We start from the raw sequence: 22,098 nt of genomic DNA, 5'->3' as shown, positions 1-22,098 counted from the left end.
TTGTCGATTTAGTAAAATACGCTAGACAGGGTGGGATCTTTTTGTGTCGGTAAAATTAATTATGCGACAAATGTAGGGGACACGCTTTTATGCGCAAATATTGATGTAATAACTTTTATATCGAAGTAAACTTGTATCTCGATGACATGCTGTGCGGTCCTCCCACGGCATTAGTTTTTTTTCTGCCGGGGGAGATTATGTGCATTAGCACAAATAACCACATCTGTAATTTAATTCCCGTCCGAATTGACAATGTCAGTCATTTTAGAGGCAAGTGTGCTGTTTCGCTCACAGCTGCATGCTTGGGCATTTAGGATTTATTCTACTACGGATCGCTAAAATAATGATTATGATTACACTTCCTCAATTCAAATATTATGGCGACACCATACCAAAGATGGTTAAAATTTTTGGGAGCCAAGATCGAGTTGTCAATGTAGCTTGGACATCTTCAGGCATAAAATAAACACATCCAGTCCGCCGTTATAACGGTCCATTTTATTTAGGAAAGAAGAATTGTTACAGGGGGGTAGTTTGGGAGAAGAAAAAAAACGAATTTCGTCCAAATCACCTCACAAAATATGGATATTCTGGGGTAATAATTACATAACCAACTTTCTCTCTGTAGGTTTTATTGATGCTCCTTGAAAATAAATATTGAGGATCTTGTTCTGGTGACATGCTCATCCTTTCTTGGCTGCTGTTGACAAATAATCGTATCATGTAGGCCAGGGATCTCCAACCCGGTTCCTGGAGAGAGCTAACCTGTAAGTTTTCGCTCCAACCCCATTTGTAACTCACCTGTTATGTAATCTGAAGCCTGCATGCTTTCTCTGACTAGATGTAGTGGGAGGACCACACAGCATGTCATCTCGTGACTTCAAGTTTACTTCGATGTGATGGTTATATCAATATTTGTGCATAAAAGCGTTTCCACCTACATTTCTCACATAATTCAATTTACCAACACAAAAAGAGCCCACTTGTATAGCGTATTTTGTTTTGTCGACATTTGGAAAGTTTACTGAAATCAGTTTCCATTAGGCCTGTCTTGACATTTTTTATCCAATGTACTTCACTCACATAAAAAGGTTGGATGTAAGCCTGGTTAGTGTTTCGTGACACATCATTATTCTACTATCAATCTACAGGGCGCTTTCTCCATTCCAGAGAAAGGAGCATATGAAAGACGAGGCCAAAGAGAGAGTGAAGGGAGAAATAGGGTCCCACAAAGGAAGAGGCTGTCCGGGGCAGGGAGAAGGAGAAGGGACGCAAAGGACGTAGCTCCACTGGGAGCAGCAGGTTAGACGCAATTTGAGTGACCGCTCCTTTCCCATCACTCAGCCACAACACACCTCTGCTGAATCAGACCACTTATCTCAGCAGTCACTGCTTTCTGATCTGTCCCCCCCTCTCCCTGTCAGAACGTAACTCTGGCTCCAGTTCTTCCAGTGGCTCCAGTTCCTCCTCTGCCTCTAGCTGCTCCAGGTCTTCCAGCTCCGGATCCTCCAGCTCCTCAGGGTCACCCAACCTCATTCGCCGCCACAACAACAACCACCAATGATCACAGTCCAAGTATGTGTGACCTGTAATGCAGTGGTCCAGCCCTTAGTTAAAGTCTGTGCAGGCTAAATACTTTCAATTCACCTAATGGTTTAACATTCAAGAACATCATTAGTTGAATTCAGTATGTTAGTGCTGGGCTGTCAAAAAAACCTGCAAACTCCATAACTCTGCAGGACCAGGGGTCAGTGTACACTCCGGAAAAAACAAATCCAGAGACTGAAGGAGAGGGATCGTTGAGCTTGGAGGTGTGACCTTTTTTGGGGAGTGGAGGAATAAAGAGTAAGAGCTCTTCCATTTGTCCTGTAGATCCAAGGAGAGGCGTAGGAGGAGCCCCAGCCCCTGACCCACCAAGGTGTACCTGGGCCGACCTCACCAGAAACGTAATCAAGGTGAGTAAAGATGACTGCTCAGTCTCCATGTGTATGTGCACATCAATGGGATTCAATATAGCCTATTTGAATGCATTTTTAGTGTCACACTGCAGACTGTGTGTTGAAGGCATTGGAGGTTTCTGGGCGTAGGGAGCAATATCTCTAGAGGTTGGGTTTTGACTAAAGTCTCTTCTCTTTTCAGGGACACATCCAGGAGATCTTTGGCACATATCGCAAGATCAAAATGATTGACATGCCTGTGGACAGGCTCCACCCACACCTGTTGAAAGGTTACACCTACATGGAGTTTGAGATGGTCGTTGAAGCAGAGAAGGGTCTCAAACACATGGATGGAGGTTGGTGGAGACCAATGGTTCTGAATCTACATGCAGTTAGCATCTATAGTTTGAATGCATTGTAATACTACTCTGTTGGACTCTCTGTCCATAACCAATCCTCAAGAGTTTTTACTTTACTCAAACTATTAGAACATCACCAAAAACAATCTGGTTTCCTCCATACCGTTATTTTTCATCTGTGATGTCTGCAGGTCAGATTGATGGACAGGAGATCATAGCCCCCTCCCCCCTCACAGGATGCCTCCACAATGTGGCGACGCACCCCATCCCGCATAAGGAGAAGGTCAGTCTCCAATAGTGTTAATGTCTTTGCGTGTGTGGAGTTCTGTCAGTCACTAATGAGGTTTCACAGTACATTTCTGTAAATACATACAGTACCAGTCAAAAGTTCACACCTACTCATTAAAGGGTTCTTTATTTTTACTAATTTCTACATTGTAGAATAATAGTGAAGACATTAAAACTATGAAATAACACACATGGAAACATGTAGTAACCAAAGAAAATTTGTTAAACAAATCAGAATATATTTTAGATCCTTCAAAGTAGCCACCCTTTGGCTTGATGACAGCTTTAAACACTCTTGGCATTCTCTCAAACAGCTTCAACTGGAATGCTTTTCCAACAGTCTTGAAGGAGTTCCCACATTTGCTGAACACTTGTTAGCTGCTTTTCCTTCACTCTGCGGTCCAACTCATCCCAAACCATCTCAATTGGGTTGAGGTCGAGTGATTGTGGAGGCCAGGTCATCTGATGCAGCACTCATCACTCTCCTTCTTGGTCAAATAGCCCTTACATAGCCTGGAGGTGTGTTGGGTCAATGTCCTGTTGAAAAACAAATTATAGTCCCACTATGTGCAAACCAGATAGGATGGCGTATCGCTGCACAATTCTAAATAAATCAGACCGTGTCACCAGCAAAGCACCTCTTCCATGCTTCACGGTAGGAACTACACATGCAGAGATCATTCGTTCACTTACTCTACGTCTCACAATTACACGGAGGTTGGAACCAAAAACTCAGCAAACCAAAGGACAGATTTCCACCGGTCTAATGTCCATTGCTTGTGTTTCTTGGTCTCTTCTTATTGGTGTCCATTAGTAGTGGTTTCTTTGCAGCAATTCAACCATGAAGGCCTGATTCACGTAGTCTCTGAACAGTTGATGTTGAGATGTTTGTTACTTGAACTCTGAAGCATTTATTTGGGCTGCAATTTCTGAGGCTGGTAACTCTAATGAACTTATTCTGTGCAGCAGAGGTAACTCTGGGTCTTCCTTTCCTGTGGTGGTCCTCATGAGAGCCAGTTTCATCATAGCGCTTGATGGTTTTTGCGACTGCACTTGAAGAAACTTACAAAGTTCTTGAAATGTTCCACATTGACTGACCTTCATGTCTTAAAAGTAATGATGGACTGTCATTTCTCTTTGCTTATTTGAGCTGTTCTTGCCATAATATGGTATTGAGTCTTTTACCAAGTAGGGCTATATTCTGTATACCATCCCTACCTTGTCACAACAACTGATTAACTTTTAACAAGGCCCACATGTTAATTGAAATAAATTCTAAGGGTGACTACCTCATGCTGGTTAAGAGAATCCAAAGACTGCAAAGCTGTCATCATGGCAAAGGGTGGCTACTTTGAAGGATCTAAAATATATTCTGATTTGTTTGTACACATTTTACCCCTATTTACTATTGTAAGAAAATACGGAGTCTTATGGCTTATATCTGTATCCTGTAATTAGATTGATATTCTTTCTAGATATTTTTTCTCTTGTGCATCCTTGATTACAGAATGAATGGCAGTTGACCATGTATCCCCTCAAGTGTAAAGATAAAGACCATTTGTCATTCCCCTGCCTGGTTGCAGACGCCACAGCTCACGCGCCAGCTCGAACTCCTCCAGGTAGAGCTGCCTGGAACCCCTGACCTCACAGCTCCCCTCCTCCCTCATTTTTCATTTCTTCACTGGAAAAGTTTGTATCTAAAGTTCTACCCAGCTTCCTATCAGTGTGTCCTTCCCTCTAATGATCACTGACCTCACAGGAAAAAAACATGACTATTGAGACAGCCTTTCTCTCACCATAGTATATTTTTATTGGTCTGTAAGCATAATAATAGTTGCTAGGATACATCTGAGGCAAGCTAGCACTGTCAAGAGGAGTGAAATGACCCCCGACCCTCCTCTCAAGCCATTGTGATTTATCCTAAAGAGCTAAATGGTGGTTGACAGAATTCAAAATTTTGTGGAACTTTTATGGTTTTGTACATTGAGTGTTTGTTTTCATATGCGACTATTAAAACGGTTTTTAGTTTGAGGCCAGCTTGACATGTGCGGCCTGATTTTTATTTGTCTTGACAATAAAACGAATGAGTCTCGGAAACAATTTATGACTGGGTTTCCGTCAGACTCATTCACACCACCATACTACAACATTCCATAGTACTTTGAGTGGTTAGTAAGGCCCTTTGATGAAACGTAGTAAAGCATGTATTCAAACGTTTCCTTACTCATAATGCATACTTATTCATAATGCGTGGGCTTGCTAGACTGGGGGATGATCTTTTGTGTACCGTGTGGACACAAGTTTGAAACATACCACTTTGAGAACTGAGAAGCCACCTCGAATCATTTGTCAAGATTCCAAACGCAAAACAAAGCATGGTTCATTTACCAAAAAATATTTATATACACACACACACACAACACTTGAAACACTGCCCCCAATATATTACATTGTAATTTTATATAAAAGACGTGGACGAGAGAAGCTATCGTCGTGTCTAATATCACTCAAGCATGACAGCATCGATCTGTGTAGGAAGGAAAGTTTATGGTTTAGCCTCCTTGTTCTCCTGGCTGGGTTTGTCCATCAGGTCTTTGAACCCTAGCTTCTCCAGAGGTTCCTTGGCCATCAGCTGACTTAAATAGCAGAGAATAGTTTCACATTGGTGATCAGAGAAGTCAAATTCTAGTCAATGGTGTGTGTGTATACCTAGTCATCTCATTCTCAACAGGAAAGAAGTAGCAGCTAAAAGAACAGTCAATACTCACTTATCCATCCGGCATTCAAGGTAGTCTTTGGACTGTACTCGACACAAGGAGTTATCATAGCTGTTGTCTTTCAAGCACTTCATGAATTTCTCTTTGAATGCTTTACACTCTCCTGCAATGACAAACAGCAGATGCAATGGTGCATTGCCTTTCAATCACTAAACAACTACAGGGGAAAGCTAAAGCAGTTTAACTGTCATTCATTGCCGTATGCCTGTCATTTCACAGATCGCATACATCGGAGGTCAAACATCTCTTTCCTATACAGCTGGAAACTACAGGGGCTTGGCACGTCACAGCTATTGCTGGAACTAACGAGTCAGTTACTCAACAAGGAGTGGTTTATTTTTCTTACCGAAATGATCCAGAGGGAAGGATCCTTTGTCTGGAGCACGGGGCCGAAAAGACTTACTGCTAAAGTTCATTGCGGTCGACATGATTGATTTTTGTAAGAGACGTATCAAAAATAAAAACAAGACCTTCGCGATTATTTCAAGCAATAGCGCAGTTCAGTCGCAGCACAGTTATGACGTAGACACACGTTCTGAGCTCGACATGAATAATCAACCCATAGATAACATCGATTACGTTTTCGACCATGGAGATCCTACTCAATTACTTGAGGGGCTAAGTCATAAACCTTCAAAGTTCCAGAATGGTGGGAAATTCCAGCCATATTGGTCAGGTGTGTTCGTAAATTTAATATTGAGTGTTCAAGTATGTTCTGGGCATTTGTAAAATCGGAGCATTTTCACATTGGCCATTTGTAAATTCAGCGAGTTTCACTCTCAGAGCACACACTGGAATCTGACTGAGAAGTATGGTTGATCCAAGTTCTGACCTCACAATGTCAGTCAAGCACCCAAGCAAACTTGCTAGCTACTTCCAGGCACAAATGAGAGAACACCTCACTCTGACCATTTTACTCGCCCTTGCAGAGCTGGTTAGGCAGTTTGTTATCCAGATCGTAGGTGACTGTAACTGTGCTGCTAGCAACAATTTAATTATGTTTTTATTATGTTATCAACACGGGTGTTGAACATTCGTAAATTCTTCAGATATTCTGCGCTCTGGCACACTTGACGAGAGTGCTCTGAAAACGGAGAAGATGGCCAGAGTGAATTTACGAACGCACCCCAAACAAGTCTAATTGGAATGAATGGCAGTAAAGGAGTTCAGAGCACACACTGGACGCTCTGGCTGATGAGTTAGGGTTGATCCAAGCGTTCTGACCAACGGCAGTCAAGCACCCAAGATAACTTATCTAAGCACCTTAAGATATCTTTCTAACTACTTCCAGATACAAATGAGATAATACCTCACTGACCATTTTACTTGACCTAGCAGAGTTGGTTATGCTGTTTTCATGTTATCCAGAGAGTTGGTAACTGGAACTGTGTTGCTGGCAACAATTTAATGACGCCTTTTTTGAGACGTTTACTTGCACCGGCCATATTCAACTGGTGCTGATCATTTGTAAATTCATCAGTCATTCTTCACTCTGGCACACGCAGATGAAAGTTCTCTGAAATCGGAGGAGATAGCCAGAGTGATTTACGAACGCACCCAATTTCTTATCACAGCACTGGCAAACCATGGTTGACCCCTCCCTGACCAAAATGGCTGCCCCTTAGCCCATAATAAGAGTGTTAAATACCTTCTAGTATTCCAATTTCTAAATCGATGTTTTCGACAATCTACTAACTTTTAAAGGGACAGAAGAAAGTGGAAGTAAAGGCAACTACAAATACATAATATTTGCCAGTGAAATGTATGGACAGTGCACATTTTGTACAAAATAAAATAGTCCTTATCAAAACTTTCACAATATGTTGGCTGTCAGTGTCAGAAAGAAAGAATTAGGCTACACAGGTAGTAAAGAAAACATGTAATGATCATCATACCACTGGAGGTCTCACTGCGACTGCAGACACATGAGTTGGAGGAGAATGAGGGGATGACAGACTTCAGATAATGCAGTCAGCAAGACTTCGTAATAGAGCTGTAGTTTACAAGATAGAGACTTGTCAAACCTTCAAATCATCTCATCCAAGCGGATTTCTAATAGGCTTTTCATTTGCTTTTTTTGTTCAAAACCAGGAGCATTTTTTGTTCAGTATTTCGAGTAGCCTACAAGGTCACAATTGCATTTTTGCTTTATCCCAGTGAACGTGCTTTGTATTGAAGTCTTTCGGATTGGGTGGAGATCAAACGACGATGGAGTCGGAGAGGAATAAACGACTCTTGCAAGATGTCCTGGCCAGACCTGGAAACGATGTATGTGCAGACTGCGGCAATGCAGGTAGGAACGGTTGATAAAACGGTTGATAAAATAGAAGCGCCAAATCGTTTATGGTCCCTAATCATGCATGTGTGCGACGCGCGTGTCATAGCCTAGTGTAGAATGCACCTGCCAGTTAACCTTAAATAGCCTATACTGTTTTATTTAGTTGTTGTTGTGACAGCTTGTCAGTCAGTGCTATCCCTATCTGCGATTCAACCAAGAATTGCCTTGTTCATTGTTCTGGAATGTCAAAATACAATTATTGGTTAAATCGGAGGCCCTATCTAATGAATGTCTCTATTTTATGCAATGTCATTATTTCTAGTGCACTTTAAAGTCAATAGTTGTGGAAACAGGAAATAATGTGAATTGCGTTTGTGAGACACACCTTATAGCCAGTGCTAAAGCATTGGCAGCCAGCGCCTACTGAGGAGCATTGCTGGATTATGGGACCTTGTAGGGTATAGGGGAAACTGCCAAATGTATTGAGACATGCAGACAACAAAACAACAACAAAAACATTCATATACTTTCCTGAGTACCTTCCATAATGTATGCTATTGTCTGTCACTCGAACCTACACTGTCATTCTGACAGACAAGAACATGAGTGGTTAAACCAGTGGCGTCAGGCAAAACTCCAAAATTATACTTGGAGAAAAATACATGTAAAAATGAGCCCAGCCACTGCTCAACCTCATCATAAATTGACTGATTTACTTGTGGAATGGCGCGTACCTGTACAGTGCAACATGAAATATATGCATAATAAACGCTATCAATTCACAAGCCCAACTTAAAATGCCGACATCAATGTGAAAGTAACCAGTGCATAAAACAGCTGACCGCGAATGCAAACTATGCCATACAAATCATACACATGCATTGAAATGAAAAGTCATAGGCCTACATCGAAGGACATACTTATGCCTACAATCAACAAGAACGCATGAAGACAAACCACCCACATGGCAAAAACTGGTTGAATCAACGTTGTGGCTACGTAATTTGAACCAAAAAAATACGGATGTGATGACGTAATTTGCAAAAAGTAATCAATGTCATGGAATGTTATATTTCTTTCACCCTAGTCTTAACCTAAACCCAATGACAGGGTGACGTTTTGGGTTGACTTCACATTGAATTCATGTTAGTTGACAACTCAACCAAATGTAAATCAATACTAGATGTTGAATTGACTTCTGTGCCAGGTGGGAAACTCCACCAAAGAACGACCAAAATCACGAAATACAAAAGGAAAATCTAAACATGTCTTTTTAAGGGAGCAAAGGTCACTTTACTAGAATAAAATACACACATAAATAGATACATGAATAAATAAAAATCACATAAATAGCTAAATAAACACACATAAAACAAATACATTGATTAATAATTGCACACATACATAGATACATAATTTAAATAATGAATCCCACTTTATTTCATTTCATTCATTGATATTATTTCTGCATTTACTTTTATATTTATTCCTCCAGTATGACAATGAGGGGGTGTCAAGCAAACATATATGGGTGATATTGATTGGTTGATCAATACCACTGCATGTTGATCTATTATATTTGTCACTTTTTTGGGGGTTGGAAATATATCATATGCTGCTGTTCCGCACACGCACCATAAAAACACTCAAAAAGAACAAATGGAACATTGCCCTTGCTTGACATAGAAACATGTGAACAGTTTTGGAACACTGAGCTATTGACTACCTGCCTGCACCAGGTTGCTGTGTTAGGAGTGGGTCGCTTTTGACAGTAAGGCAAAGGACTACAGCTATATAGCTTTGAACCTAGAGGACGACCAAGAGACGGGAGTAGGCAAGAAGGAATCGACCGGGATGGGCGAGAGGAATGTCAAGTTTGGCCAGAAAAGCATGGTAAGATAACATTACCATAAACTAGTATCAAGCTAGCTTGGCTATAACTGATTAACTCGAGTTGGTTAGCTAACGTTAGCTGGGTTTTACAGCCTGACAGCCTACACTTAGCTAGCTAGCTAGCTAGCGAACTAACTGTAAGTATCATAAACCATTATCTAGCTATGGTAGATAACATATTTGTCAGATATAAAGCAAGCAGGATCGTGGCATGTCAAAAGCAAAGCATGGTTGGCTCGCTCACATGAACTATATCACTTATTAAGCAATACTTAATTCATAAGCTAGCAGCTAGCTAACTACAGTGAGTCAAATGAGGAGCATGATGGAATAAATCACCTATGTGAAGCAAGCCACAATACGGATGAGCCACAATAATTGAATTTGCTGTTCCCCATAGTAATTGTTAGTGAGATGAGATATTGTGCCATAATATAAATAATATTTTATCTAGCTATAAATTCACATGTATGCCATGTAATTTGTCATAGCTGTTATCACAAAATGGCATGCATGCTTTTAATCAGATATGGTCATTTATTCATGTGAAATAGGCAAAGTCAGGGGCGCAACTTTGGTTTTAGAAGTGGGGAGACATCAATTTTTTTATCCAGTCAGATAAACACTTGAAACAGCCTACACGACCGCTCGGAGGAGTCATGGTCCTCAAGCACACTGTTGCCTTGTTTTGTATCACATTCCAATGATAAAACTGGAGGGCACAAAAATTCAATTTCAGATTGTCCCCCCGTCCCCAGTGAAAGTTGCGCCCCTGAGCAAAGTGACAAATGTATTGTGAAAAAAAGGTACCATTTTCTTTTGTTAATCTCTGAAGGTTTATCATCTACTTCTGGCGCCGACAGAGATTGCCGCCTCGCTTCGCGTTCCTAGGAAACTATGCAGTTTTTTGTTTTTTTACGTGTTATTTCTTGCATTAGTACCCCAGGTCATCTTCGGTTTCATTACATACAGTCGAGAAGAACTACTGAATATAAGAGCAGCGTCAACTCACCATCAGTACGACCAAGAATATGACTTTCGCGAAGCGGATCCTGCGTTCTGCCTTTCACCCAGGACAATGGAATGGATCCCAGCCGGCGACCCAAAAAAACGACTTCGTAAAAGAAGGAAACGAAGCGGTCTTCTGGTCAGACTCCGGAGACGGGCACATCGTGCATCACTCCCCAGTATACTTCTCGCCAATGTCCAGTCTCTTGACAACAAGGTTGATGAAATCCGAGCAAGGGTAGCATTCCAGAGGGACATCAGTGACTAACGTTCTTTGCTTCACGGAAACATGGCTCACTGGAGAGACGCTATCGGAGTCGGTGCAACCAGCTGGTTTCTCCACGCGTCGCGCCGACAGAAACAAACATCTTTCTGGTAAGAAGAGGGGCGGGGGCGTATGCCTTATGGCTAACGAGACGTGGTGTGGCCACAACAATATACAGGACCTCAAGTCCTTCTGTTCACATGATTTAGAATTCCTCACAATCAAATGTCGACCGCATTATCGACCAAGGGAATTCTCTTCGATTATAATCACAGCCGTATATATTCCCCCCCCAAGCAGACACATCGATGGCTCTGAAGGAACTTTATTTGACTCTTTGCAAACTGGAATCCACACATCCTGAGGCTGCATTCATTGTAGCTGGGGATTTTAACAAGGCTAATCTGAAAACAAGACTCCCTAAATTGTATCAGCATATCGATTGCGCAACCAGGGCTGGCAAAACCTTGGATCATTGCTATTCCAACTTCCACAACGCATATAAGGCCCTGCCCCGCCCTCCTTTCTGAAAAGCTGACCACGACTCCATTTTGTTGATCCCTGCCTACAGACAGAAACTAAAACAAGAAGCTCCCACTCTGAGGTCTGTCCAACGCTGGTCCGACCAATCTGATTCCACACTCCAAGACTGCTTCCATCACGTGGACTGGGATATGTTTCGTATTGCATCAGACAACAACATTGACGAATACGCTGATTCGGTGTGCGAGTTCATTAGAACGTGCATTGAAGATGTTGTTCCCATAGCAACGATTAAAACATTCCCAAACCAGAAACCGTGGATTGATGGCAGCATTCGCGTGAAACTGAAAGCACAAACCACTGCTTTTAATCAGGGCAAGGTGACCGGAAACATGACCGAATAGAAACAGTGTAGCTATTCCCTCCGCAAGGCAATCAAACAAGCTAAGCGTCAGTATTTGAATCTCAATTCAACGGCTCAGACACAAGAGGTATGTGGCAGGTCTACAGTCAATCACGGATTACAAAAAGACAACCAGCCCCGTCACGGATCAGGATGTCTTTCTCCCAGGCAGACTAAATAACTTTTTTGCCCGCTTTGAGGACAATACAGTGCCACTGTCACGGCCTGCAACCAAAACATGCGGCCTCTCCTTCACTGCAGCCAAGGTGAGTAAAACATTTAAACGTGTTAACCCTCGCAAGGCTGCAGGCCCAGACGGCATCCCCAGCCGCGCCCTCAGAGCATGCGCAGACCAGCTGGCCGGTGTGTTTACGGACATATTCAATCAATCCCTATCCCAGTCTGCTGTTCCCACATGCTTCAAGAGGGCCACCATTGTTTCTGTTCCCAAGAAAGCTAAGGTAACTGAGCTAAACGACTACCGCCCCGTAGCACTCACTTCCGTCATCATGAAGTGCTTTGAGAGACTAGTCAAGGACCATATCACCTCCACCCTACCTGACACCCTAGACCCACTCCAATTTGCTTACCGCCCAAATAGGTCCACAGACGATGCAATCTCAACCACACTGCACACTGCCCTAACCCATCTGGAAAAGAGGAATACCTATGTGAGAATGCTGTTCATCGACTACAGCTCGGCATTTAACACCATAGTACCCTTCAAGCTCGTCATCAAGCTCGAGACCCTGGGTCTCGACCCCGCCCTGTGCAACTGGGTACTGGACTTCCTGACGGGCCGCCCCAAAGGTGGTGAGGGTAGGCAACAACATCTCCACCCCGCTGATCCTCAACACTGGGGCCCCACAAGGGTGCGTTCTGAGCCCTCTCCTGTACTCCCTGTTCACCCACGACTGCGTGGCCACGCACGCCTCCAACTCAATCATCAAGTTTGCGGACGACACAACAGTGGTAGGCTTGATTACCAACAACGACGAGACGGCCTACGGGGAGGAGGTGAGGGCCCTCGGAGTATGGTGTCAGGAAAATAACCTCACACTCAACGTCAACAAAACTAAGGAGATGATTGTGGACTTCAGGAAACAGCAGAGGGAACACCCCCCTATCCACATCGATGGGACAGTAGTGGAGAGGGTAGCAAGTTTTAAGTTCCTCGGCATACACATCACAGACAAACTGAATTGATCCACCCACACAGACACCATCGTGAAGAAGGCGCAGCAGCGCCTCTTCAACCTCAGGAGGCTGAAGAAATTTGGCTTGTCACCAAAAGCAATCACAAACTTCTACAGATGCACAATCGAGAGCATCCTGGCGGGCTGTATCACCGCCCGGTACCGCAACTGCTCCGCCCACAACCGTAAGGCTCTCCAGAGGGTAGTGAGGTCTGCACAACGCATCACCGGGGGCAAACTACCTGCCCTCCAGGACACCTACACCACCCGATGTTACAGGAAGGCCATAAAGATCATCAAGGACAACAACCACCCGAGCCACTGCCTGTTCACCCCGCTATCATCCAGAAGGCAAGGTCGGTACAGGTGCATCAAAGCTGGGACCGAGAGACTGAAAAACAGCTTCTATCTCAAGGCCATCAGACCACTAACATTGAGTGGCTGCTGCCAACACACTGACTCAACTCCAGCCACTTTAATAATGGGAATTGATGGGAAATGATGTAAAATATATCACAAGCCACTTTAAACAATGCTACCTAATATAATGTTTACATACCCTACATTATTCATCTCATATGTATACGTATATACTGTACTCTATATCATCTACTGCATCTTTATGTAATACATGTATCACTAGCCACTTTAACTATGCCACTTTGTTTACATACTCATCTCATATGTATATACTGTACTCGATACCATCTACTGTATCTTGTCTATGCCGCTCTGTACCATCACTCATTCATATATCTTTATGTACATATTCTTTATCCCCCTACACTTGTGTGTATAAGACAGTAGTTTTGGAATTGTTAACTAGATTATTTGTTGGTTATTACTGCATTGTCGGAACTAGAAGCACAAGCATTTCGCTACACTCGCATTAACATCTGCTAACCATGTGTATGTGACAAATTTTTTTTGATTTGATCTGATTTCTTCGTGCCTGAGCAGGAGACTCTGGGCCAATGGGAGATCAGGGGTGAGGGCTCTCTCTTTCTAGCACTCACTTCATCCATTGAGCTCTCTCCAGGTGATACAGAAACAGAATGGACTAAGGCCTTCTGACCAACAACCTCTCCAGAGCACAGAGAAGCTAAACTAAACTCATAATAGTATACATGATGCGCTATGTAATCCTCCTTCGCTGTGGCAGTCTGCCTGTGTGATGACATAGCATATTATCCAAAGCCACTGGTTGGATTTTGATTTTTTGTACTCACGCCAGAACTCATGCTCTCTCCTCCCTGTCTCCCAGACGTTTATCAAAACTAACATGTGTCCATCCCCCTATCCCCAGGTGAGTCTGCTGGGCTATGGAACTCTAGAGCAGCACATCAAAAGACCTGCCACCCTGTTGTCAGCTATGTGAAGGATGCAACTATCAAGGCTTTCAAAGGCCACATTTTGGGGGATGAGCAAATGCAATAAAGTTTTGTATAAACTCATACATTTTGTTACATTATAATACAAATACCTTTCCATAGAATGTTTGTCATTAACTTTTACTACTTCCTGTGGTAACAAACACAACACTTGGAGCTTACGATTCAAAATGTCTAAAGTGAATGCTAAATAGATTTGTATTAATGCATATTAGACATAACACAGGTGTTTCACCTAAAGTATACTGTATATCTCAGACAAGATTGAAGAATGGGACAAAGTGAAAATAAGTCAATGCTTGTGTCCGTAGCTGTTGGTATGAATCACAGCATGCAGTGTTCTGATAGGTAGATGACAATAAATGCATTATGTTCCTTCCATCACTGTCTCTAGCCTGGTCCAAGACCTGTTTAACCCTACAGAGTAAACTGGCACACATGTCACTTCCTGTTGAATGAGGGAGAGCGCGGTTTGTTGTTTTGAAAGTGTTATTGGAAAGTTTCTTAGTAGCTAGCTAACTTTTTAGTTTGGATCCCACAACGCAGTTGGCATCAGTTGCTGGGACAGGCTAGTCTCCAGTGATCCTGCTGACCAAGGCTGGGTCTGAGGAGCTATTTGGAGTCGCAGCTAGCTAGCTGACTATCAAGCTAGCATGGTTTTCTTGAGGGCTTGAACGCAACCCCCTGATGCAGTTAGCCATTGTGGATGGGACAGCTGTTTGTCTCGGCTTTGTGGCTGTCAAGATCCCTGCTCTTAGTTGTTTTCAATCTTCCCTGTGACCTGCTCTGTCTGGAACTGCAAGGAGTAACAGCGTAACCTATGTTGCTACCTACCATGACAAAGACCAAAGACGGCGGGTGTACCGTTGAGGACAGTAGTGTCTCTGAATCACACGTGAAGGATCTTTTAAACGAACAAAACAAGTTCTACAAGCAGTTGTTACAACAAGAAAATACCTTCAAGTGTGTGATCCAACTACTAAAATAATGGACGACCTCACCAGAGGGGACCTGAAGAACCGTTTGTAGTTCTCCCAAGGTCAGCTCGATGAATCGAAACTCGAAAGATAACAAATCTGTAAGTCATTGAGAGTGGACATTAATTCTGTGTGTGAATCCATGATAACAATGACGGATAAATCTGAATCGAGGGACAATCAAGGCGAAACATGGTTGTGGACAGAATTGCAGAATCTCCACATGAGACCTGGATGGAGTCTGAGGACAAAGTGAGGGAAATGATCTCTGAGAAACAACAATTAATGGAATGCTGAATGTACTGTTTTTTTTATCTAGCTTTGTTTGCTCTTATTATGTCTCTCTAATAAGCTATCCAGGGATGGGCTGAAAATAGCCCACATTAATATGTAGCCTTAGAAATAAGGTTCTTTGAAATCAATAACTTGCTAACGTCAGATATTCATATATTAGCATTTAAAAATAAATAAATTAGATAACTAATTTGATGATAGAGCAGTAGCAATACAAGGGTAACACATCTGTAGAAGAGACAGAAATGCTTATGGGGAGGTGTTGCTGTGATATATACATATACATGTACACACACACAGTTGAAGTCGGAAGTTTACATACACCTTAGCCAAATACATTTAAACTAAGTTTTTCACAATTCCTGAAATTTAATCTGAGTAAAAATTCCCTGTCTTAGGTCAGTTAGGATCACCACTTTATTTTAGGAATGTGAAATGTCAGAATAATAGTAGAATTAATTATTTCTGCTCTTATTCTTTCATCACATTCCCAGTGGGTCAGAAGTTTACATACACTCAATTAGTATTTGGTAGCATTGCCATTAAATTGTTTAACTTGTGTCAAACGTTTCAGGTAGCCTTCCACAAGTTTCCCACAAAAATTGGGGAGGCAGGTAGCCTAGTGGTTAGAGCGTTGAACTAATAACCAAAAGGTTGTAAGTTCAAATCTCTGAGCTGACAAGGTACAAATTCTGCCCCTGAACAGGCAGTTAACCCACTGTTAATAGGCCGTCATTGAAAATAAACATTTGTTTTTAACTGACTTACCTTGTTAAAAAAAAAAACATTTTTAAAGTTGGGTGGATTTTGGCAGAGCTGGTGTAACTGAGTCAGGTTTGTAGGCTTTTTCAGTTCTGCCCACAAATTTTCTATAGGATTGAGGTCAGGGCTTTGATGGCCCCTCGAATACCTAGACTTTTTTGTCCTAAAGCCATTTTGCCACAACTTTGGAAGTATGCTTGTGGTCATTGTCCATTTGGAAGGCCCATTTGCGACCAAGCTTTAACTTCCTGACTGATGTCTTGAGATGTTGCTTCAATATATCCACATAATTTTAATTCCTCATGATGCCATCTATTTTGTGAAGTGCACCAGTCCCTCCTGCAGCAAAGCACCCCCACAACATGATGCTGCCACCCCCGTGCTTCATGTTTTGGATGGTATTCTTCGGCTTGCAAGCTTCCCCTTTTTCCCCCAAACATAACGATGATCATTATGGCCAAACAGAACAGAGGACATTTCTCCAAAAAGTACGATCTTTGTCCCCATGTGCAGTTGCAAACTGTAGTCTACCTTTTTTTTATGGTGGTTTTGGAGCAGTGGCTTCTCCCTTGCTGAGCAGCCTTTCAGGTTATGTCGATATAGGACTCGTTTTACTGTGGATATAGATACTTTTGTACCTGTTTCCTCCAGCATCTTCACAAGGTCCTTGCTGCTGTTCCGGGATTGATTTGCACTTATCGCACCAAAGTACGTTAATCTCTAGGAGACAGAACGCATCTTCTTCCTGAGCGGAACGCGGGCTGCGTGGTCCCATGGTGTTTATACTTGCGTGCTATTGTTTGTACAGATGAACGTGGTACCTTCAGGCATTTGGGAATTGCTCCCAAGGATGACCCAGACTTGTGGAGGTCTACAATTCTTTCTCTGAGGTCTTGGCTTATTTATTTAGATTTTCCCATGATGTCAAGCAAAGAGGAACAGAATTTGAAGGTAGGCCTTGAAATACATCCACAGGTACACCTCCAATTGACTCAAGTAATGTCCTAACCAACTTGCCAAACTATAGTTTGTTAACAAGAAATTTGTGGAGTGGTTAAAAAATGAGATTTAATGACTCCAACCTAAGTATATGTAAACTTCTGACTTCAACTGTATCAATACAATGGCAAGTAAAAGTACGTGAACCCTTTGGAATTACCTGGATTTCTGCATAAATTGGTCATCAAATTTGATCCGGTCTTCATCTAAGTCACAACAACAGACAAACACAGTCTGCTTAAACTAATAACACACAAACAATTAGACGTTGTCATGTTTTTATTGAACACACTATGTAAACATTCACAGTGCAGGGTGGAAAAAGTATGTGAACCCTTGGATTTATAACTTGTTGACCCTCCTTTGGCAGCAATAACCTAAAAAAAACATATTCTGTAGTTGCCGTTGAACAACGGTCAGGAGGAATTTTGGACAACTCTTTACAAAACTGTTTCAGTTCAGCAATATTCTTGGGATTTCTGGTGTGAACCGCTCTCTCATGCGACAGCATTTTAAATCGGGTTTAGGTCAGGACTCTGACTGGGCCGCTCCAGAAGGCTATTTTCTTCTGTTGAACCATTCTTTTGTTGATTTATTTCTGTGTTTTGGGTAGTTGTCTTGTTGCTTCACCCAACTTCTGTTGAGCTTCAATTGGTCGGAGCCTTACATTCTCCTGCAAAATGTCTTGATAAACTTGGGAATTCAGTAAGCTATCCAGGCCCTGAGGCAGCAAAGCAGCCCCAAACCAGGATGCTCCCTCCACCATACTTCACAGTTGGGGTGAGGTTTTGATGTTCAGAGCTTATTTTCTCCACACATTGTGTTGCGTGTTCCTTGCAAACAACTCAACTTTAATTTAATCTGTCCACAGAATATTTTGCCAGTAACGTTGTGGAACATCCAGGTGCTCTTCAGACGTGCAGAATTGTTTATTTTTTGGACAGCTGCGGCTTCTTCCGTGTTGTCCTCCCATGAACACCATTCTTGCTTCGTGTTTTATGTATCATAGACTCGTCAGAGATATTATAGCATGTTCCAGAGATTTCTGGAAGTCTTTAGCTGACACTCTAGGATTCTTCTTAACCTCATTGAGCATTCTGCGCTGTGCTCTTGCAGTCATCTTTCTAGGATGGCCACTCCTAGGGAGAGTGTAGCAACAGTGCTGAACTTTCTCCATTTATAGACCATTTGTCTTACTGTGGACTGATGAACGTCAAGGCTTTTAGATATACTTTTGTAACCCTTTCCAGCTTTATGCAAGTCAACAATTCTTCTGTGATCTCTTTTGTTTGAGGCATGATTCACATCAGGCAATGCTTCTTGAAAATAGAAAACTCAAATGTTGTGTTTTTTTATAGGGTAGTGCAGCTTTAACCAACAGCTCGTCTCATTGATTGGACTCAAGGTTAGGTAACTCCTGACTCCAATTAGCTTTTGGAGAAGTCATTAGCCTAGGGGTTCACATAATTATTCCAACCTACACTGTTGAATGTTTAAATTATGTATTCAATATAGACAAGAAAAATACAATACTTTGTGTTATTAGTTTAAGCACACTGTGTTTGTCTATTGTTGTGACTTTGATGAAGATCAGATCAAATGTGATGACAAATTTATGCAGAAATCCAGCTAATTCCAAAGGGTTCACCTACTTTTTGTTGCCAATGTATATTCAGAGCCATATCCCTGTAATGCTTAGAGAAGATCTTATGTTAATTGTTATTGAAGTGTTGTGGTAGCAGGTTCACTTGGCACATCTATTCTAAAAACCTTTTCTTTTGGGGTGTTGCTGTAGGCCACCAAGTGCTTACAGTCAGTATCTAAATAATGTGTGGGAAATGCTTGACAGTTAGTCTATGTGATGTAAACAGATGTCAAATTTCTTGGGGACCCGAATATTGATTGGTTTTTCATCAAGTAGTCTGGTCAAGAGGAAGCTTCTCACTGTAACCAGTGCCTGTAATCTGGTTCAGGTTATTAATCAACCTACCGTTGATTACAGTACAAACACTACATGGACAAGATCATCCACATGATTCGATCACATTTAAACTAATACTGTAGAACTTTGTTCTTAAGCTGTATCGTGCCCATTTTTTCGCTCTGACTTATGTGGATGACGTTACAAATATTTGTTGGTCTGATGTGATTTAATGAGGAGCATCCAGACGCTGCACTTGGTGAATTTAGGAAATTGCTTCTTCCAATTATTGATAAACATGCACCTGTTATTAAGAAACTGACTGTTAACTGTTAAGGCTCCATGTATTGATGAGGAATTGTAAAACTATATGGTTGAAAGAGATGGGGGCAAAGGGAATGGCTAATAAGTCTGGCTGCGCATCTGCCTGGCTGACTTACTGCAAATTGAGAAATTAAGTGACTAAACTCAACAATAAAGAAGAAGCTGTATTATGAAGACAAGATCAACGATGCGCTTAAAGAGGTGGTCTGTTTTGGAATGGGTGGCCAGTAATAAACTGGTTCTGAACATCTCTAAAACTAAGAGCATTGTATTTGGTACAAATCATTCCCTAAGTTCTAGACCTTCGCTGAACCTGGTATTGTCACGTTCTGACCTTAGTTCCTTTGTTTTGTCTTTGTTTTAGTATGGTCAGGGCGTGAGATGGGGTGGGCAGTCTGTTTGTTTTTCTATGTTGGTTTTTGAGTTTGGCCTGGTATGGTTCTCAATCAGAGGCAGGTGTCGTTAGTGGTCTCTGATTGAGAATCACTTAGGTAGCCTTTTTCCACCTGTGTTTCGTGGGGGTTTATTTTCCGTGTCAGTGTTTGTTTCCACACGGAACTGTTTTTTTTTTTCACATTGTCGTTTTATTGTTTTTGTTCAGTGTTCTTATTAAAAAACCAAGATTAACACTTACCACGCTGTGTGTATTGGTCCGATCCTTGCTACTCCTCCTCCTCCTCAGAAGAAGAGGAAAGCCGTTACAGAAACCCCCACCACAACCGGACCAAGCAGCGTGGTACCCAGGAGCAGCGGGTTAAAGACTCCTGGACTTGGGAGGAGATCTTGGATGGAAAGGGACCCTGGGTACAGCCGGGAGAATATCGCCGCCCCAAGGCAGAGCTGGAGGCAGCGAAAGCCGAAGCCGAGAGGCGGCGTTATGAGAAGGCAGCACGGCAGTGCTGCTGGAAGCCCGAGAGACAGCCCCAAAAAATTATTGGGAGGAGGCACACGGGGAGTGTGGCGAAGTCAGGTAGGAGACCTGCGCCAACTCCCCGTGCTTACCGTGGAGAGAGAGGGACCGGGCAGGCACCGTGTTTAGCCGTGAGGCGCACGGTGTCCCCAGTGCGCAGGCATAGCCCGGTGCGTTACAGCGCAGCACCTCGTATCGGCCGGGCTAGGTTGGGCATCGAGCCAGGGTACATGGCACCAGCCTTACACATGGTCTCCCCGGTTCGCCAGCATAGCCCAGTGCGGGCTATTCCACCTCGCCACACTGGCCTGGCTACTGGGAGCATTCAACCAGGTAAGGTTGGGCAGGCTCGGTGCTCGAGACCTCCAGTGCACCTTCACGGTCCAGTCTATGCGGTGCCACCTCTACGCACCAGCCCTCCAGTGGCAGCCCCCCGTACCAGGCTGTCTCTCCGTCTCCTCCCTACAGGTGCTCCCGTCTGTCCTGAGCTGCCAGAGTCTCCCGTCTGTCCTGATCTGCCAGAGTCTCCCGTCTGTCCTGATCTGCCAGTCTCCCGTCTGTCCTGATCTGCCAGAGTCTCCCGTCTGTCCTGATCTGCCAGAGTCTCCCGTCTGTCCTGATCTGCCAGAGTCTCCCGTCTGTCCTGAGCTGCTAGAGTCTCCCGTCTGTCCTGAGCTGCCAGAGTCTCCCGTCTGTCCTGAGCTGCCAGAGTCTCCCGTCTGTCCTGAGCTGCCAGAGCCGTCGGTCAGCCAGGAGCTGCCAGAGCAGTCAGTCCCTATAGGTTCAGGTTTTGCTGCCTGAGTCCGCACCTTTGGGGGGTTGTACTGTTTTTGAGTTTGGCCTGGTATGGTTCTCAATCAGAGGCAGGTGTCGTTAGTTGTCTCCGATTGAGAATCATACTTAGGTAGCCTTTTTCCACCTGTGTTTCGTGGGGGTTTATTTTCCGTGTCAGTGTTTGTTTCCTTACAGCACAACGCCTCGCCCCTATTTGACCTAGATAGTTCATGTATATGTATTGATATGTAGGCTACGTGTGCCTTAAAAATAAATGTACGTCGTTCTGTCCTTAGGTTGTTTTTGTCTATTAAGGTTCTGTATTATGTCATGTTTTGTGTGGTGTCATTGACATATGGAAATTCATATTCAATATTCATAAGCATTGACTAACTCCTCTAGGGAAGGGGAAGTGCCGCAGGCACAATGTTTTGATTTAACTGACCTGGAAGACCAGGTGTGTTGAATTTAGGCAATCACTGAACTGATCAATTAGCTCAGTTGGTCAGCGCTGCATTCAGTACATACAAATGTAATGGAATGTTTAATTGAACAGAAACGGTGCTGTACTGAGGGACACGTTGAAAAATGGGAAGGGATTGTGGGGGTACAAAATGCACCACTGCCCTTTAAATACTTCACTCATTGCTACAAGCCACACCCACCGAACGGAGCAAACGTATCTCCAAGTCTGATCAAGAACATACAAGAATGATTTGGGAAAGTGAACTGAACAAACCCCTGCTGTGGTGCCTAGTTGAAACAAAATCTTGCAGTACTCCTAGAACCAAGTTGCCTACTCCTGCTCTAGGATCCTGTGGTGAAAGGACTGCTGTGCAAGGTATTTCTTCCAAGGCCC

At 43.0% G+C, this 22,098-nt stretch overlaps 3 protein-coding genes across 5 annotated transcripts in view; 2 read left to right on the top strand and 1 right to left on the bottom strand.

Moving 5' to 3' along the window:
• Positions 1–1,182: 1,182 nt before the first annotated feature.
• LOC118357757 (RNA-binding protein with serine-rich domain 1-B-like) lies at positions 1,183–4,620 on the top strand. The gene is made up of 6 exons (XM_052478437.1): positions 1,183–1,206; positions 1,425–1,575; positions 1,873–1,955; positions 2,140–2,293; positions 2,488–2,579; positions 4,168–4,620. Exons 1-6 carry the CDS (start codon positions 1,183–1,185, stop codon positions 4,333–4,335), a joined length of 672 nt encoding a protein of 223 aa, XP_052334397.1. The 3' UTR covers positions 4,336–4,620.
• Positions 4,621–4,963: 343 nt separating this feature from the next.
• Positions 4,964–5,899, bottom strand: LOC118357544 (cytochrome c oxidase assembly protein COX19). The gene is made up of 3 exons (XM_035734741.2): positions 5,708–5,899; positions 5,353–5,464; positions 4,964–5,220 (listed from the first exon to the last, which is right to left on the bottom strand). The coding sequence occupies exons 1-3, from the start codon at positions 5,787–5,789 to the stop codon at positions 5,130–5,132; spliced, it is 285 nt and encodes a 94-aa protein (XP_035590634.1). The 5' UTR covers positions 5,790–5,899; the 3' UTR covers positions 4,964–5,129.
• Positions 5,900–7,257: 1,358 nt separating this feature from the next.
• LOC118357543 (arf-GAP with dual PH domain-containing protein 1-like) overlaps positions 7,258–22,098 on the top strand; it is a 48,651-nt gene continuing 33,810 nt past the window's right edge. Inside the window, exon 1 of one of the 3 annotated variants that reach the window (XM_035734740.2) lies at positions 7,258–7,654. In XM_035734740.2, the coding sequence (XP_035590633.1) occupies positions 7,604–7,654 (51 nt within the window). In that variant the 5' untranslated portion in view covers positions 7,258–7,603. The remainder of the gene's footprint in view (positions 7,655–22,098) is intronic. The other 2 variants (XM_035734738.2, XM_035734739.2) reach the window with 2 other exon arrangements.

This window comes from Oncorhynchus keta, chromosome 24, assembly GCF_023373465.1.
Source record: "Oncorhynchus keta strain PuntledgeMale-10-30-2019 chromosome 24, Oket_V2, whole genome shotgun sequence".
Taxonomy (NCBI): domain Eukaryota; kingdom Metazoa; phylum Chordata; class Actinopteri; order Salmoniformes; family Salmonidae; genus Oncorhynchus; species Oncorhynchus keta.
Note: the sequence above shows the minus strand (reverse complement) of the source record. Positions and strands in the feature narration are given on the sequence as shown.